Source organism: Cinclus cinclus, chromosome 1, assembly GCF_963662255.1.
Source record: "Cinclus cinclus chromosome 1, bCinCin1.1, whole genome shotgun sequence".
In the NCBI taxonomy this organism is placed as follows: Eukaryota; Metazoa; Chordata; class Aves; order Passeriformes; family Cinclidae; genus Cinclus; species Cinclus cinclus.
This window is the reverse complement of record NC_085046.1, coordinates 54,978,094-54,997,510: the sequence shown is the minus strand read 5'-3', so window position 1 is coordinate 54,997,510 and position 19,417 is coordinate 54,978,094. Positions and strand designations below refer to the sequence as shown.

General features: G+C 39.0%; 1 protein-coding gene across 2 annotated transcripts in view; it reads left to right on the top strand.

Annotated features, from left to right (window-relative positions):
- POU6F2 (POU class 6 homeobox 2) overlaps window positions 1-5,995 on the top strand; it is a 307,385-nt gene extending 301,390 nt beyond the window's left edge. For both annotated transcript variants that reach the window (XM_062498125.1, XM_062498133.1), the window contains exons 9-10: window positions 1,245-1,413; window positions 4,721-5,995. In XM_062498125.1, coding sequence (XP_062354109.1) covers window positions 1,245-1,413; window positions 4,721-5,225 — 674 coding nt within the window. In that variant the 3' untranslated portion in view covers window positions 5,226-5,995. The remainder of the gene's footprint in view (window positions 1-1,244; window positions 1,414-4,720) is intronic.
- Window positions 5,996-19,417: the final 13,422 nt, after the last annotated feature.

Here is a 19,417-nt window from a genome sequence, read left to right as displayed (position 1 = left end):
TTGCATTTACAGAAATTGAGGGGGTTATTGTGCTGCAAACTTTTCACCTCGGAATCTGAGGAATGAGGTGAAGAACAATAGAGATATCTTACTGGGAGAATGGCTTCACTACATGCAGGATTGCACAACACTTTGAAATCTTCTACCATCCCAGTCCCATGCTGTCTCTGACTTGGCAAACACTTTCATTTAGTCAGGGATCAGTAGCTTGGGAGGAGGGGGAAAGTTCCATTCTCCAGCTGTTGTGCCATTTCCCTTGATAAGTCCTAAATTGACCGAGTTATCCAGCTCCAAAGGAGCTTTTCTGTGGTAGACATGCTTTATTATGTGCCCTTTCAGGGACAAAGGCTTCTGTGTCAGTAAACTGCTATAGAGAGGACGGACAGATTTATTCTCACAGCATCATAAGCATTATCTTCTGAGGGGCTAATATAAAAGTACAAAAACTGTGCAGCATTATCATCCAAAACCAGTGTTGCTGCTCCTTGATTATCAACCTGAGGGGAGGCAGAATAAAAAAAAAATTGAAAGGCTGCTTCTCAGAAGGGCATATTTTAAAAGACAAATTTTAAATTAAGGAGGTTTCAAAGGTGGAATTTTTTAGGCTTGTTCATTTGCTGGGTTATTTTGGACATTCATGTGGCAGTTTAGGTTGTGTATTGTGTAAAAAGGAAGAAATAGCTGTGAATCTCCTTATTTGGCATTAATTTTAGATAGAGCACAAAAATTTGATTTCAAGTTAAAAATCCAAGCAGCTCATATATATATATATATATATATATATATATATATACACATATATATATATACATATATATACATATATATATATATATATAGCCCTCCCCACAGACTGCAAATAAATATATTAACACCAACCATTGAGCTATGTGATAAAAAGGGAAAACAGGGAACATGATTCTCAATCCAGAGAAGACTTTGCAAGGCATAAATGTCAGCAAGGAGCCCAGGTACACCCTCCCTCTGAGGTGAGCTGGCCTTTGTCAGAAGCTCAGCAAAGGCATATCTCTGAAAACCTTCCACCTGCAGACAACTGCAGCCCAGCATCTTAGCAATCTGAACACACCTGACAAGGCAAGTCTGTTTCTGTTTGGGGAAGAAGAGAAAGGGGTCTGTATTTAAAAAATTGAACTTGAAAGTATTGACAATGAAAATGGCTGTAAGGCTATCCCACTGAAATGTGATGCAAAAAAACTGACATGATTAAAAAAATATCTCAACAGATCCTCAGACAGCCACTGGAGAGGTGGATGGGGTAAATCTGGAAGAAATACGAGAATTTGCCAAAGCTTTTAAAATCCGGCGCCTGTCCCTTGGCCTGACACAGACTCAAGTTGGCCAAGCCTTAAGCGCCACCGAAGGCCCAGCCTATAGCCAGTCTGCCATCTGCAGGTAACAAGTTACATCATAAACTCCTCTCCTCTCTTTGTCCTTAATAATGATCCATCTTATTGTGAGGAGCATGCTTGTGTTTGAGTCTCATAACTTTAGAGTGCGTTATTTAACCTGATACTTAAATTAGCCAATAACGTTGTTATCTGACATATAAATTGTTCTTATTGTGTATCTTTAGAGTGATTTTGGTCTCTTTTTTTCCCCCTCCTTTTCTAAACAAGTGAGAAACAATGCTCCTGGCATAGAGACTTAATTCCATAGATGAGTTGGAGTTCCTGCTGATGCTGGATAAGCACCAGCTGACCCTCTTCATACTGTGCCATTTTCTACAGATAGGGTTACTGAACAAATATTTCATGGCTGCATCCCTGCTAAGTTAAAACCTGTATTACTGTGGTTAGCACTTCACATAGAGGATGTTAATGATGATTTACCTAGGCAACACAGAAGGGAAAAAAATAGCCTTCCTGCTATCTTGCAAACCAGCAGCTTTTCATCTTTTATCACCCAAATATTTACAGAAAAAAATATCTAGACAAACCCATGTATGCAAAGCAGAAGCAGAAATCTGTCCTGATCATAAGAAATAATAATACAGTCTTGACAGAGTTAAAGTAGAGGCAAACACCTTATATGCATGTATGTGTGTTGCAGTAATCCCATGTTTATGCATGAGGTAACAAACACACTTAGGTAACAGCTTTTTCCTCTTGGGCAATGCCTTATAGTCCTTCTCCATCAGTGAAAGCCAAGAAACCAACTCTAAGCTCATTTAAGTGGATTTTGTTCTTGGTGATCCATGAAATGCTCTGTCTTTTTATCTGCTCTTTATACTTTTAATGTATTCCCCATAGAATGGAAGTGTACTTTTCCTGCAGTTAAAGACTAAGGTTATAAATAACATCAGTATGGGGTAGTGTGCTTGCAGCTCACATTTTGCTCAATGATTTTCCATAAAACCCATTGATTGTTGTTAAATACAAAAAGCTCCATAGGATCCTCTCACTTCTATGGTCTCCCCTACTGTTTTTTCTTATAAGATACCTCCCTGTAGAAAATAACCTTTATTCAGTCTATACAAGGATACTACTGCTGGGAAATTTGTTTCAAGACTTGTATGTCGTTATACCAAACATGTCCTGCAGTAACAACACTAACAAACAATGCCAATGATATGAATGCTATTGCTCCCTATTGCTAAGGATTAATTTTGATTTTTTGGGTTGTTTTTTTTGTTTTTTGGTTTTTTGTTTGTTTGTTTGTTTGTTTTTGTTCTGGTTTTTTTTGTTGGTTTTTTTTTTGTTTTTTATGTCTTTGTGGTCAGTTGGTGAAGAATGCCTGAAATGGGTGGAGTTTTTAGCAACTGACAAATTTTTGTACCCTTAAGCTGCTGTTTATCATGCTATAGTTTAAGGTGGCACATTGTGGTTTCCTTTACTTTTGCCCAGTTTACTGTCTTCTCATTTCCTCCATCCACCTCACACTTTGAGAAAGCACTGGGTATGGTGAGACCTTTTACAGAGGGCTCCTTGGAGGGGCAAGTTGCTCAGAACATGAGACTGGGTGAAAGAGCTTGTCCCACATACTTGCAAGATAACAGGGTTTTTAAAATTTCCTTTGCCAGCCTCAGATGGACACCATTTTGGAGTGTAATTACATGCTATGACTGTGCATTTTTTGTTAAGCTGTTTCACTGGCAGCACGTGCTCCTCAGAAATAGTAGATTTAATGTTTTTGCTTTCAGTTGTAACAAAGGAGTTTCAGTGTGGTCTCCAGGTTAATGGAAGGGGAAGTAAGGCAAGCAGTTTGAACAACCAACTCGAATAGAAAAGTAGAATCTCCTGGTGGCCTGTGCAGGCCGTATGAGCAATATACCACCTTGATATGTTCTGCATGCAAATAGCAGCATTCTCTTTAACTTGAGGCAATACATTCTAAAATATATCCTTCATCCTGAAATATCACCGGACACCAAGGAATAGCACCTTGCAGTCAATACCACATTAAGATGTCAGTCACCAGTTAAAAATTCTTTGGAGTATAATTCTCTGAAATTATTCTTTGAAATTATTCTTTGTTTGTGAGAAGTGCTTTGTTTCTTGCTGGAATATTTTTTGCTGCCTCCACATACTGAATGGAGACACTAAAAATGGCCAGCTCCAGCCACCGAGTTTCTTTGCATAAAGGGATTGATTCAGTTCCTCTCGTCTCCAGGGCACTCTGTGATTAGTGGTGGTGGTGGTGGTGCTTCAGCACCACCTGGGGTGGAGAGCACAGCAGTGACATCCAGTAATTGTTGCTTTTCTGCAGCATTAAATACCACAGCGTGCAGAGTGGACAGAGCAAAGTGGAAAATACAAATGGATGGCACTAAAAGGACTTGGGTTAAGACTTTTTAAATGTGTATCAAAAGATTATAAACTCAGTAAATGAAAGAAACAAGTACTTATAAGACTTGAAATGTGAACTCTGCTTTTCTGCATGTTTTTGAAAGGATTAAAGCTTTGTGTGGCTGCTTTTCCAGATGTTTTATAATACTTGTAAAATCTGGTTTGGCAAAAGATATTTGATGGCAAAATGATATATAGAAGACCTCATTTACAGGAAATGATATCATTCTGGTACAGTTTGCAGAAATCCCACAATAAACTCAGCTTGGTGCCACAGCATATTAGTAGACTGTTATGCTGGGTTTCATCTGGAAAACATGAGTCTGTCTTTGCACGTTGTGGGGACAGCAAGATAATTGCAAAGTGTCCAGCTGTTTCAGCTGAACACCACCGTGGCTATGGGAATTTTTTTTCCAACCCAGAAAGGGGATATAGCATTAACTTACAAACAGTGAAAATTGCTGAAAAATGGAAAGGAAACCTGATATTCAGAGGCTAGTGTTTGCCATTGGTTTTTGTTATTAAAGCTGTGATGTTTGGATAACATGGGATGGGAGGAATAACAAAAGCACAAAGACAAGATGATAAAAACAATGCCTTTGATATCATTTCCTGTAATTAGACTTAGTCTCAAGCATTTTGAAGATCATCAGAAATATGAAAATGTGATTCTTGACTTGTATTATTTAGTGTACTTAGAATTTTGTTGTAGTGCTCATTTTGTGTTAGCTTAAATCTCTAGCTATATCTATATCTATATCTATATATATATATATCTATGTATAGATATACCTATCTGACAGTTTTCATAATCTACTGTAAATTACCTCTGCCAGTCAATTAGTCAGGCAGGCAGGAAGTCCCACCCTGGCAGAGCATCAGTGTAAGACTCTTCTTTCTCAATTTTCCCTCAGACACACCATCCTGAGAAGCCACTTTTTCCTACCACAGGAAGCCCAAGAGAACACTATAGCTAGCAGTCTGACAGCCAAACTGAACCCTGGCCTTTTGTATCCTGCCAGGTTTGAAAAGCTGGACATCACCCCTAAAAGTGCCCAGAAGATAAAGCCGGTGCTTGAGCGGTGGATGGCTGAGGCTGAGGCCCGCCATCGAGCAGGGATGCAGAACCTTACCGAGTTTATTGGGAGCGAACCATCCAAAAAGCGCAAGAGGCGTACCTCATTCACGCCACAAGCCCTTGAAATCTTGAATGCCCACTTTGAGAAGAACACGCATCCCTCTGGGCAAGAAATGACAGAGATTGCAGAGAAACTGAACTATGACCGGGAAGTAGTTAGAGTTTGGTTCTGCAATAAGAGGCAAGCACTGAAGAACACAATTAAACGTTTGAAACAACACGAGCCTGCGACGGCAGTTCCTATGGAGCCTTTAACAGACTCTCTGGAAGAAAACTCCTAAAAGCAAAACAAAACAAAGCCAAATCATACAGAACAAAAACCCACACCAACCTAAACGTGTCCATTTGAACTCTGTGAAAATACCTATTCATCACCCTTGTAAGTAAAAGACTGAGAAAACTACAAGAAGGACAGAACAGTTTATAAATGTCCGTGGGTTTTCCTATTTAAAAAACAAAACAAAACAAAACAAAAAATACACAACACTTAAGAGTGTGTGCAGTAGAATTAGTTCCTAAAAAACCCTGAAAAAGCCAGTTTTTTTAAATGGACTTAAAGTAAACCAAATAACTGCGTAATTTTTTTTTCTGTATATTATGAAAGTATGAACACATTTTAAGGAAAAACAAAACAAACAACAACAACAACAACAACAAAAAGCGAAAAAAAGAAAAAAAAAACAAAAACTTTTATCTGTTTAAAAGAGAATACAAGCCTGCCACCTGGAGGAGTGATTGTAGCCTTTCAGGTATCAAGTGCTGATTCACTATGAAAACTATTAACCAAAGTCAGAAACATGGCATTGCAAACTAGATTGTTAGTCTACTCTTTTATGAGTGTAAAATTGTGTTACAGATTTTTACATTTGTATTTTTCAAAGAAGAATACAGGATTAATTTCTCTCATCCTTGTTTGTACCCCCTGAAGGTGTGTACAAAGCCATTCCGTAGAAGTCACTTCATTTTCTTTTCTTTTAGTCAACAGTTTTGCAATCTCCTAATGTTTGGGTGCCAAAAATAATTACTTTTAATTGTGATATGTGGGGTTTGCTATTTCTCTTCTAAGGGTGTGTGTCTTGGTGTCTTGGTTTGCATTTATTTTTCTGATTCTTTTCCCTGAGTCTATTTGCTGCCTCTTCCCTTCCAGCTCATTCTCCACCCCTTCCCCAAGTCCCCCAAACCCAGAACTATTTGAAGAATTTTAAAAAGAAAATGAAATCTGAACACTTTTATATGCTGAAATGCAATGTGGACAAAGAAATAGTAGGATTATGTCTGATGGACTGTCAAGCCCACACTGAACATTGTGCTTTTTGTCGAATGTGTAGCTTGAGATTTCTCTGTCCTTTGGCCATGAACCTGGAGAGGTTACCAAAACTCATTTTGTAGTATAAATATAAACTGCACACTTGGTACAGTACTGCATCTATATTATGGTTCCATTTGAAGCAATTTCTCTCCAAAGCCTGCTTGCCAAAGAAATTTCTTGAGGTTCTGATGAAAACAAGTGGACAGGCTGAGAAGTGATGAGGATGTTTTGATCATTACATCACTATGGACAATTTCGACAGTAGTGCTTTGTTCCTTCTGGTGCTTTTTAAATGTCATATTGATACTTGCCCTGTTGACTTCTTTAGTAGGAGAATGTGTAGGAGAAAGGTGTTTGCTGTGGCCACTGGCTAGACTAAGCAATCAGGACATAGGTAAAACTACTGAATGTCCTGTGATAATATAAGGTGGGTCACCTGCAATATGATTCAGATGAACTGATTTTTTTTTTAAAAGACAGTTTATCTCTGTGGCTTCATTTTTGATTGGAAAAGCATCTCCTAAAATACTGTGGTCATTGGACCTACATCATACCAAGGCTCAGAGGCAGAGAAAGGTGTTGTAGGTTCATGATGGAGTGTGGTCTGACCTGTGAAGGTCATCTGCAATCTTCATCTTCTGCTCAGTTATGCTCAAGCCTTTGAGATTCAGCCCACTGTTAAGGTAGAAGCTGCATCTTGATCAGGACTTCCCAAAAGATTATATCAGATAATTGGTTCAGCTCACTGTAGAGATAGTAAAATTCTGCTAGTATAACTCCTGATTGCATTCCTTGACCTCAGAATGGTTGTGCTGGATTTTTGGTGGTCTACCTAGGATGTGGAAGGAAGCTCCTGAAGTGCTGGAGTCTTCAAATAACACCTCTCTTGCTAAAGACTTTTCAAAAACTCCAGGCTATATCCAAAACTTAGTGAAAGAAACAGACTTTCCCTGATTTCACTAGACTTTGAATCTGGCCCTCAGTATTTTATTAATGGGATTTGCCTTGTAAAGTGGGGTATTTATTGAATGGTTGGTGGAGCTTTAATATTTCAGAGACCATCATCTGGGCCAGAAGCTGCTTCTAAATGTGAGTGCTCTCAAAGGTCAGTGTTGGAGCACACTGAGGATCCAGCGCTCCAGGATGGGCTCATGTCCAGCAAATGCATTTTAGACTTTAAGCTTCAGCAGGGCGTATTTAAGGATATATTCAGTCCTACTTTTATGAGGAGGAGAGTGACAATTGTTATTGACCCTTTTTCAACTGTTGATACATAAATAACTGCTGGGGGAAAAACACCTCAGTAACCACAGGCAAATTGTGAGGGACATAACAGATGCTTTATCCAAGTTGGGCATGTAAAATAGGAAGTCTCACAGCAACATTTGCCTCCCCGGGTTTTCTTTTTACCCTCTCTATACCTATATCCTCAGAAATAGCTATGTTGTCTGTACCAAGCAGCCCTAAAGTTGTCACCACAGTTCAATCTATATAATGATCAGACCACCATCCAGAAGCCAATGGGAAAACAAGGATGAACAAATCATATTTGGAAGCAGTCACTCCTGAAATCCTACCCGTGTCTCCAGAACGCTCCTAATTGCCCAGTCATTAATGCCACATACACAATTACATGTTCAGTCATCCTTAAGGCCATACCATCCCCCACTCCATCACCACCATCAACAGCCTGGGAACAAAACCATCAACCATTCTTTGCCTCAAAACTAAAATTCCAGTTCTCCCAGGGACTGCTCTAAATTCTATGAAGAAAAATCCCCCAAGAAAAAAAGTTAACTAAACACTGTATGAAAGATACTAAATGTTTAAAAATATGCTGGCAGCAGTTATATAAGCTTTTTTCTGTTCCAAAGTACATATCGGAAGGATATAACTAGGACAGTGAAAATGTAAAATAAATATAAATTGCCAGCATGGAAGAAAAAATAATGTACATCCCACAGTCTTAAAATCATTCATGTGCAGTGATTTTTTTTACAGTTTTCTAATTTTGTATTATGTTTTGTAAATTATTTATAAAGTGTTGTAATGCTTCTCATATTAATTTTTTTATACACAAATTTTTGCTATGAGGCATAAACGGTGCCTGAACAGATTCTTAGGAAGATAAATTATATGTGAGTCATACATCTTTGTGAGGGCCATAAATGTTCTGTTTTGTTTAGTTATTGGCAACATTTCTGGTTCCCATTTGTAAACAATTTCATTGTATTGATAACATTTGATTACCTTTTAATTTTGCATGTGACTAAAAGATAGATTGCTACCAGCAAATGAAACAAAAATCTCTTTGGTCATATGTGAAGGTTTAATGGTTTTCCACTTTGTTGATAATTGATTTTTTTTTTTAAATATATATATATATATATATATAAAATATTATTTGAATAATGAACCAAGGGTTCACTTACTCTTCTAATTTTGTGTTTTTATGTTTTTCACTAAAATGCTATTTTGGACAGTTGAAGAAATCAAATGCATTCAAATTGCTCCAATTTCTTTACATTATTACTGAAAAAAAAAAAGAAAAAAAAAAGCCAAAAAAAAAAAAGAAAAAAGAAAAAAGAGAGAGAACAAGGAAGCAAAAAGGAGCTAGGAAGGAACAAGTAGAGGCGTATCAAAGAACTCAAGCTATAACCAAAAAGAAATATGTAAAATGCCTTTGCTCGTCTTCTCAATGCTGGACCAAAGCTCAATGTATGTAGGTATATGCACATTGTATAGATATGGCTAAATGTTGCTGACAATCTCGCAATACTAAACTGTTACTATTTAAAAGAAATACAAAAATAAAACTGTTCATCAGTGTTTTACCTCAGCACTCTACTTGTACCCAGTTATTGACCAACATTCAAATAAGAAGATAAGAGAGGAAATTTATTTCCATGTCAATGTTTGACTGTAAAATCTGTTTGGAAAACATTTTGTAATGAGCTTTTTGTCATGTGGTTTGCTTGTTTCCAACTTGAGACTATGTGGGGCACATTTGTTTATTTATTGTCAAAAAGTGATATTATTACTATTATTATTATTAATTATTATTATTATTATTACTATTATTATTATTTTTTGTCCTATGTGCTATAATCTACAGAATGGTCACCAGGGTCACTTATGAAGCACTGCAAAGAGATCTGTTTTTCCATGCATGGAGCATGCAGGGGGAAAGATGGCAGTACAAAATGGACTGTATTGTGTTGTTAAAAAATATTAATAAATAATAAAGGAGTGGATACGGTGGACTTGTGACCAAGAAAACAAACTGGATATTTAAAAGCTCCTTACTACTCTGACTTTGAAACCAAAGCTGATTTATCTGCACAGGTTGCTTAACATGAAAAAAAAAAAAAAAACTGACAAAAACTGTACTTAATCTAGAGCAATATCTGTATGGTCAGTAAAGCTGCACTTTGTGTATTTCTTAACAGCTTCAGATCTGTCACTTTTAATTTGTACCATAAAAAATAAAAAATTGTTTGACATGAAAAATAAGCTCCTTTCTTGTGTTTGTCTTAAATCTCATGCATTATTCACATTATCCAAGCCCATGTAATTTCACATCAGTTCAATACAAAAATAGTTAAATGCTTGGAAAAAGGAAGAGAGAAAATCCATTTGCACTGTGGAGCATAACTTTATCTGCAAAACTAAACACTGTTTCTGTACCCGGAGTGGGTGCATGCATTGGCGATGTCTTGTTTTCTCAACAGATATTGCAGAGTAGAGGATCTTCCTCAGGAGTGCTCTGGAACCACACAGGTGAGTCTGTGTTGTCCCCCAGGCCAAATGGAGCAAAGTACAGATGGACATGAAGGCCAGGGTATCCCCCCATGCTTCCATCTGCAGCCCCATAACAAAGCCCTGGTAAGTGATAGGAGCGTGTCAGAGAGGCTGCATCAGCCACACAAATTATTTCTCTTGCATTTTTGCAGAGCTCATGGGGTTCTTTATTCAGTTCTTTCTGTAATTATGGTATCAAGTCACAGAAATGTCTATTTTTCCGGCCCCTTCTCTTGAGTCATATTGAGTTCTGTCAAAATACAGGGTTCTCAAATATCAGCATATTTGAGAAATTAATTAGTTGTATTATAAAGGCTTTTTTTGAAAAAAACAGCCTTAAAATAAAAGCTCTGAAAATCTTAGAATATTGTGTTTGAGTCTTGGGAACAAAATTTTTACAAAGACTTTTTTCTTTGATTTTGTTTAATACTGTTTTACTTTTCCAATCTCATGTGTTAAATATTCAAAACTAAAACAAGGTATTTATTTGCATTAAAAAAACAGCACTTGGAATATTTATTTATTTATTTATTGTTAATTTTTTTCAGCTCAGAATTTCCCTTTTACATGCAATTTTTCTCTATTTCATGAGGTACATAAGAAAGAGAACAAAAAAGGTAGCTTTTTTTTGTAGACATAATGACGGAAGCTTCATCAGGCAAAGATTGCATCAGGTCCTCTAGGCCTCCATACCATGGTCTAACAGCCACTTCAAGAACATGTCGTTCATCTACTTACACAATACAAGAGTGTGGAGAATGACTCCTTGTGCTTTCATACAAATTACTAAAAGCTGAGCACATATTTTTTCTTTCCACTGTGATAAAGCAGCAAGCAAATATTGGTTAGAGTCTTTTTCCTCCAAGTCTATTTAAAAATGCAAAACTTCCTCTTTTCATCATACTATAGGTATTTTAGCTGCCTCATAGGCATATGACCCTACCTAGCCATTAAAATCCAAATAATCTGGATCAATCAAGTTGCAAGAAATGATGACTTTGCAAATTGAATCAATTAAGTTCCTATTGATCACTGAAATCTCAAAATAGATCCAACCTTAAAGCTACTGAATACTAACTATAAGACTTCACACACCTTACTGCTGCTTAAAAATCAAATTTCTAGAAATTGACTATGACAGGACTTCAGAGCTCTTTAAGTTCATCATAAAGGACAAGGAGTTTTAGGAGCACATTGCTTTCTATACCTCTCTTTTGTACTTCCAGAAAATACAAAAAAACCCCAAATCCTAAAATGCAAAAAACCCACCATATTTGCAATACTCTTCAAAAACAAGGAACTCTGTCTGTGTCCTGTCCTTCCTTAAGACAGGTATGAAGAGCAGAAAGCTGGCAGTAAGGTCAGAGAACTACACAGAAGGTGCAGAATATATGTTTTTATATGGTCTTTTCCCTTGTGCAGTTGCTTTAGGACTGATCACAGCCTAAATCTATACCTATTAAAAAAACCTTTCAGTAGTAGCAGGGTTTTGATAAGCAAGGACTCTCATTCTACTGGCTTATATTTGATTCAAACAAGCATTCAGGAAGCAAAACAGACTTATCAAGAGGGAAGGTTCCAAGAGAGTTTGTTTGTTAATCTGAGAATCCAGATTAATGTTAATCATTCCCATATAAGATTGTGAAGTTCTTGAAAATATTTGATAACTAAAGAATTGGAAGATTTTTCTTTTCCTTCTCCCTCCATCTGCTCTACAGACCTGGATGTTTGTTTTTTCTCTCACTCACAGTCCTTTACTATTGCATTTTGCCACACTACGGACAGACAACAGCAGTCAGGACTGAGAAAAGCCACTGGGTAGCCCAGCAGCCATTACTGTGGTTTTCAATCCAGACCCAATAGCCCTTGTTTCTCTAAAACGCCTGCAACAGCCTTGTAGAATCTGCCACAGCAGCTGTCAGGAGGGCATGTAGCAGCTCAAGTAAGAATGAGCCTTTCCTTTTACTGGACACTGAACTTCTTGCATAATCAGTGGCCTCATGTCAAAGCATTTCTCAGACCAAGAGCTCTGTGTGTGTGATCGCAGGCATGCTCAATGTGGGTGGATCTTGGGTCAGGCCACAAACTCATACAAAAATCAAGGGTCAGCAGAAAATATCTTTGGTGGTAATAAAACTGTGGTAGGGACTACATGAGTGGGCCTGTCCTAAAAAAACCACAAGATTCTGGTTTTGTGGTGTGGCTTAAAATCCAGCCTCCACCATCATAGAATCAATCAGCTTGTCAGGGATGGAGTCACTCCCTTCTTTTCAGACATCACATAATGTTGGTGTTCAGCTAATGAGATCCTGGATTTCGATGATCAAAAATCCATGCTCCATCCAATTTATCCATCAGTACCACCAAGAGGAAGATATCCAACCCTGTATGTTCTGTCACTGATGGTCCTGGAAAAGTTCCTCAAATGGTCCCAGAATGCTGAAGGACTTAAAAGACAGTAAGATGGTGACACCACACAAATCTGAATTGTGTGGCAATTTGCAATCAGTTCTGGAAGAGCCAGAATTGTCAAAAAAGCATGGATATGCCGGAGGCAGCATGTAACCTCTGCTTCACTTATTTTTAAAATTCACTGAAGAACTTGTGCTTACATGCAGTCATTTTGGTTAGTTTTTAGTCAGGGTGTCATAGAATGCTTTGGGTTGGAAGAGAACTTAAAGTTCATCTAGTTCCAGTTCCTTGCCATGGGAAGGACATCTTTCACTAGACCAGATTGCTCAGAGCCCTGTCCCATCTAGGTCTTGTATGCTTCCAGGGATGTGGCATCCACGGCTTCTTGGGGTTCTTTGTTCCAGCACCCTACTACCCTCACAGGAAAGAGTTTCTTTCTAATATCTCATTTAACCCTACTCTCTTTCAATTTAAATCCATTCTCCCTTGTCCTGTGCCCTGGTTTGAAAGCCAGGTATTTGCTAAGAAAGGCAGAAGCCTCCCTCTGAATTGAAGAGTGTGATCCTTCCTCCCTACAAATTATTATAATTTTGCAATTAAGGGACTACTCGGGCAAAGGTATGGGGATAGGAATAACAGTTCTTTATTAATATATCTAACAAGACAAACAACCAAAAAAAACCAAAAACAACAGCTATGAAATTAGCCACAAAACAGAGCAGTAATTCAGTCCCAGCCCTTTCTGGCTGCAGGCACCTTTTCCCTGAGCTGCAGTTCCCGGTGCTGGGGGCTGGCAGGTCCTGCAGAGCCGCAGGAGGGCTGGGGGTGATGGCAGAGCTGTCCCAGGGGGAGAGAGAGAGATGGAGAGAGAGCTCTCCGCTCACGGTGTGGGTCCCGATGCTCAGCAGAGTGCTGGATGGTGGCAGGTTAAAGCGAGAAGGCAGCAGGGCAGGGTCTGACAGCAGTGAGGATGTCTCCCGACACTGGGATGGTAAGGATGGGACTGGGGCGGCGATCGTCCTTCTCGTCCGATCTCTGCAGGGGAAATGGGCCGAGCCAGAGCCTTCCACTTCCTCTGCTGGATGTTTGGATATCGAGGAGTTTCCCTCTCTCTCCCCTCCCCCTGGCCACCAGGGCCCAGTCAACAGGTATCTTAGCATGACAATGGAGAAAATTCCACAGAGGGAAAAGGGAAAGAACCAACCCCCAACATCCTGTCACCACATGCTCTTGTAAAAGGTCCCTCTCCATCACTTTTAGGCTCCCTTCAAGTACTGGAAGGCAGCAATTAAGTCACCCAGAAGCCTTCTTTTCTCCAGGCTGAACAAACCCAGTCATCTCAGTCTTTCCTCAGAGAAGAAGTGTTCCATCCCTCTGATCAGTTTGGCCTGTTGGCCTCCAATGGACTTGCTCAAAGAGGTTGACGTTGTTCTTGTGCTGGGGCCTCAGAGCTGGACGCAGCACTCCAGGTGGGCTCTCACCAGACCAGAGCAGAGGGGCAGAACCACCTCCCTTGACCTCCTGGCCACACTGCTTTTTATGGTTGGCCTCTGGGCTGTGAGTGCACATGGTTGGGTCATGTCCACCCTGTCATCCACCTGCACCTCCAGGTCCCTCTCCCCAAGGCTGGTCTCCCTCTGTTCATCCCCCAGCCTGTGTTGGTCCTGAGAGTTGCCCCAAACCAGGTGCACCTGGCACTTGGTCTTGTTAAACTGCATGAGCTTCCCATGGGCCCACTTGTCCAGATCCCTGTGGATGGTATCCTATCCCTCAGGTGTGTCAACTGCACCACTCAATTTGGTGTCATTGCCAGATTTGCTGAGGGTGCACTCGATCTCTTTCTCTTTATCATTAATGAAGATATCAAATAACACTGGTCCCAGTACAGACCCCTGATGGACACCATTTGTCACTGATGTCCATTGGGACTCTGAGCCATTGACCTCTACCCTCTGGATGTGATCATCCAAACAATTTCTTATCCATATAATGGTCTGCTCATCAAACACATCTCTCTCCAATCTAGGGAGAAGGATGTTGAGACAGTGTCAAAGGCTTTATAGAAGTGCAAATAGTTGACATTCATAACCATTCCCTTGTCTACTGACCTAGTCACTCCATCCTAGAAGGTCACTAGGCTGGTCAGGCAGGACTTGCCCTGACTTCACCCTTGGTGAAGCTGTCCTGGCTGTTCTGTATCACCTCCCTGTCCTCCATGTGCCTTAACACAGCTTCCAGTAGGATCTATTCCATGATCCTCCCAGGCACAGAGGTTAGGGTTGTCAGGTCAGTAACTCCCAGGGTCCTCCTTTCTACTCTTTTTAAAGATGGGAAAAATATTTCCTCTTTTCCAGTCACCTGGGACTTCCCTGACTGCCACGACTTTTCAAATATCATGGAGAATGGCTTGGGAACTGCATCAGCCAATTCCAAGTAATGCTATTAATTTTTAACACCTCATGTCCTCATGAACTGTTGATACTTTTGTCTAAAAGACATTAACTTGTCTTTTACGTATTAAGAGAAAGAAAAGAACACAAAACACTGAAGATCCTTTGATTTCTTTTTGCAAAGAAGGCACTATGGTGTTTTTTACCATTTTGCCTCTGTCCTTTTGACATTTCCAGCTCAATTATATGTTGTTAAACAGAGGCGCATGAATCTCTCCAAAATTACCCTTCAACTCATTCAGGTTGAAAGCAGCTGAAGAGAAGTGTCTATCTCTTGAAAAGCAGCAGCTATTTTCAGTTAGTGGTTGTGGAATCTGAAGAGACTGATCTTGCAAGTTCATAATGTACATAACTTCGTCTGCCCAGCTAGTGTTAGTGATGCTTTGATGCTGCATTCATACATACATTTAGTGAAATGTGTAAGTGTTCACAGGATTGGACCTACCCTCAGCATTTGTGAATCAATACTCTTATGTATCACTTTTTCTGGCTCATTCATCAGCAAATCTTGATGTGCCCTTTTCTTATTTTTGAAACACAAACAGCTCAGAAGGTGATGGTGCTTGTAATGAAGAGACGGGTTCTTCATGATTTGCTTGCAAGAAGCCATGAAGCCATTCCTTGATACACAAATCAAAATTTATATACTTTTTCACACCAAAAATATTCGTGTAACTAGGCTATATTGCTTACTTGTAACTAAGTAACATTGCTTAATCTATTCCTCACCTTAAGTTAACCAGGTACCTGTAGCACCTCCTGTGATTCCCCACAAAACTGCATAGCAAACACCTTGTACCAACCACTTTCTTAACTCTTACATTCCTTCTTCAAAATCCTGCTTACTCTTGCCAAGGCTCTGGCCTGATATGGCTAACACATCCTTGTTGGTTGTGACAAGCTGAGCAGCGCTCGCAGTTCTGCTCTCTAGATGTATTCCCACAAGAAGGGACTGTATCTCAACAGGAAAGGTATGAGAGTGTCTCTTCTAAGATTAATACAGCTCTTTCTAGATCAGCAGTTGACTGCTAAAAACAGTGCTGAAGATAATCTAGAGGGCAACATGAGGGAAACATTGGGGGGAATATTGAGAGGATTAAATGCAAGAGTATGAACAAGAGTTATTTTTTAAATACTCTTTATTGTTTCACTTCATTTAAGATAATTTATTCTGATGGTACCGTAACAAATTTCCATACTGACCACTAATAAGGAGAACTTACAATAACACCATTTTGTGTCTGTGGTATAACTAATCCCAAGCATGTGCACCAGTAACCTGACCCTTAGACTTATCAGCTCATCTAGGGATCAAAACTCACCAGGTGATCTGTACATCCAGAGTGAGGAGCACAAAGAACAGAGTTCCAAAATCCATGTTGGCATAAGCACTTTACAGGACATGATACCTTCAAAGAAATTATTCATTAGGCAATATGTAACAGAGACCACATCCGAAAAGGAAAAAACACAAATTCATCTGTAAAAAAAAAAAAAAAAAAAAAAGAGGAAAGAAAAGGCAGAACTGACAGACCGTGTCTCTTCCTAATGTGTTGGAAGAGCCATACACCACAGTAAAACCCTATCAATCGCGTGGTATCAGCTGAGCATACACTCACTGTACATCACGGTTCTGAAAAGTCCGTATTATTTACAGTGTGGCTAAAGGTGTGATATCAAAGGCAGTCATGTGGCCCCAGATATCAGCTGAAGATGAGAATATGACAAGTTACATTTATGTCTGGAAATGGGTTGAATCTCACAATAAAGTTGAAACCTGACTGTCCTAAGCAAGTTACATTTTTAAAAAGATAAATATTGAGCCAAAGATTATTTTACTGGAGTGATAGGAATAATTTCCTTAAAGCTAATTTTAAATGTTCTTGAATATGCAATCATTCCTGGCTTTTAGAGGCCAGGAAGGTAATACCCATTTTCAAAGAATCACGTAGTGTGATTATTTATTGTTTATCCGCAGATTTGTTTTTTCCTGTTTTAATTATATTATTTAGTTGACTAATTTCATATGTAATTATTTAATATGTAAAAATGCATGTGCCTATACGCAAAGCCAGCATCTCCTGTTTAGTCTAATCATGTCTCAGCAACCTAGATATATTTAAATGTTTACTTAGCCGTGTTAGCTTGGCATAACAAAGAAACAACTCATTGCACGCTTCTTTCTTTACCTACTTAGATTTCATACAATTTTAACCTCGATCCTTTAAAAGACTGGCCAGGTTCAAACAAATCTGACATAAGGAAGATAGATAACTACAGATAAAATGAAAATAGACTAGAGAAAAAAAGAGGTAGATCAGACTCCCAGGTGAGAAAAAGGCTGCAGTAAGTACTTGTAAGTAAGCTCCTCTCCAGATTATCTTCAGCAGTGGTTTTGGCAGTCAGCTGCCAAGCCAGAAATAGATGTATTAATTTTAGAAGAAACATGCACATACCTTTCCTGTTGAGATACAGTCCCTTCTGAGTTTGTGTTTCAAAAATAATATAGGGGGCATTAAGATTTGTTGATGAATGAGCCAGAAAAAGTGATAAATAAAAGTATTGATTCACAAATACTGTGGGTAGGTCCAATCCTGTGAAGACTTACACATGTCCCTGAATGTATGCATGAAGGCAGCATCAAAGCATCACTAACAATAGCTGGGCAAATAAAGCTATGCACGTTATGAACTTGAGTAATCAACCTTACTGAACACCAGAGAGAATCGACTTGGACAAGGAGAAAAACAGTCCTTCTAAAAACCCTAGTTCTAGGAAGAAATATCACTGAGCTCACAAGCCACCAAGAGATGCATATCCTGGAAAACCAGATTTCATTTGTCTTGCTGCTTGTATTTCTTTAGAGTTTTCATGTGATTCACAAGACCACCCAATGATATCTTGGAATGGGCATATCAAAAAAGACCAGTGTTGGTCTCACATCCTTCCTTTCACAATATCCCTTTCCTAAATTTTTCAAATAAGTTAATTTTGCTGGGATGCATTGAAAATATAATAAATGGGCACAAAGCTTTTCCCAGCACAACACAGATATAGGCCTTCACTTCCTGTAAAGCTGTTCCTTAATTTGGAGAGGTACTGTCTTTAAAAGAAAGCAGTCTGTAACTTCAATTTCCAATATAGCAGCTATATTATTAAAATTTAGGATAAAGAAAATCTCTAAATTAAAAAAGCACTCCATTCCACTTGCCCTGGGAAGGTGATTAAAAGGAAGTAGGAGAGAAAAGTAGCATCCCTGTAGATACTGGTTATGAGGTATAGTATTAAAAACTGTATTCTTGTGGTTCAGGCTATAACACAATAAAATAGGCTACTTTCGAACACAGGAGAGAAATAAACACAAGTTTTCACTCATTACTCAGAAAAAAAATCTATAGCAGGTTTAAGGCTATTTCTGTTTGCTATTATCGTCAAGCAGCCTATTTAAACTCTGGGAGATGTGCAAATGTACAAGGAGTATAGGTTTACCTTAAGTGGTTTTGTTGCTTACCTGCTGGAGTGTTGATTCCAGAAGTGTAAAGGATTTGGACTTTTTTTACAAAGTTTTTCTCTTTTTCAAATGCTTATATGCTTTCAAAGAAGCTCTGAGGCTCACTGCAGCACCTGTTCTATAAAATGGGTTAAAGGAATCCAGAGAAGTCTGCACCCAGTTCATTTTTGTTGGAATGAAGTTTGTACATGCTTGGCAGTAAGGCTTATTTCTCTCAGAAAACACCCCTCAAAGGAGAAAAAGACATGTACTACTACAAAGCACTGTGCAAGCCAGAAGCTCTGCAGGGGTAAAACATATCAAGCTTAGAGCCCTCTCTCTTGCACCAGGGTTGTATATTCAGGGGCTGGCTGGTGATAAATCCTGTGGCTGGGTAGGAGCCCCTGCAGTGCACACACCTGAATCTTGTGGTGCCTGCTCCTGAGGCCAAAGGACACTTCAGTATGCCACCATGGGACACATGAATAAAGAGGCAAAATCATTGCTCAGCCACAGACACTGGGGAGCTGGAAAGTGCAACATAGGTTACCTACCAGCCTCCAAAATGGAAAAGCTGATGAAATAGAGGGTTTAGCAAGTAATGCAGCTAATTGGGCAAAAATGTAATCCTGAAGACCTTTTCTTACATAAAGCAATTTTTAAGTGTAGTCCAGATAATCAATATGTATTTATTTCCCCCTTTCTTTTGTCAGTCCTGGTGACTTTCCTTCAGGCTTTCCAGTGTTTCAACCATTGCTTTTCTTTGCCTTTGATGTTTACAGCACAATCTGAACAGAGTTAAAGACTATAAATATAACTGTCAGGTGCAATTTTCAGTCTTCCCCAAAATCCTCATATCCAGATCCACCAGGCAGCAAATTTCAGAAGATGATCGTCCATAATTTTCTCTTGGCATAGGTAAATGTGTTCTGCAAACAGCAGGATTGTCTCCTATGCCCCTTTCTCATTCCTACCCCCAAGGGCTGAAAACTGTCTCTTCATATTTTCCAG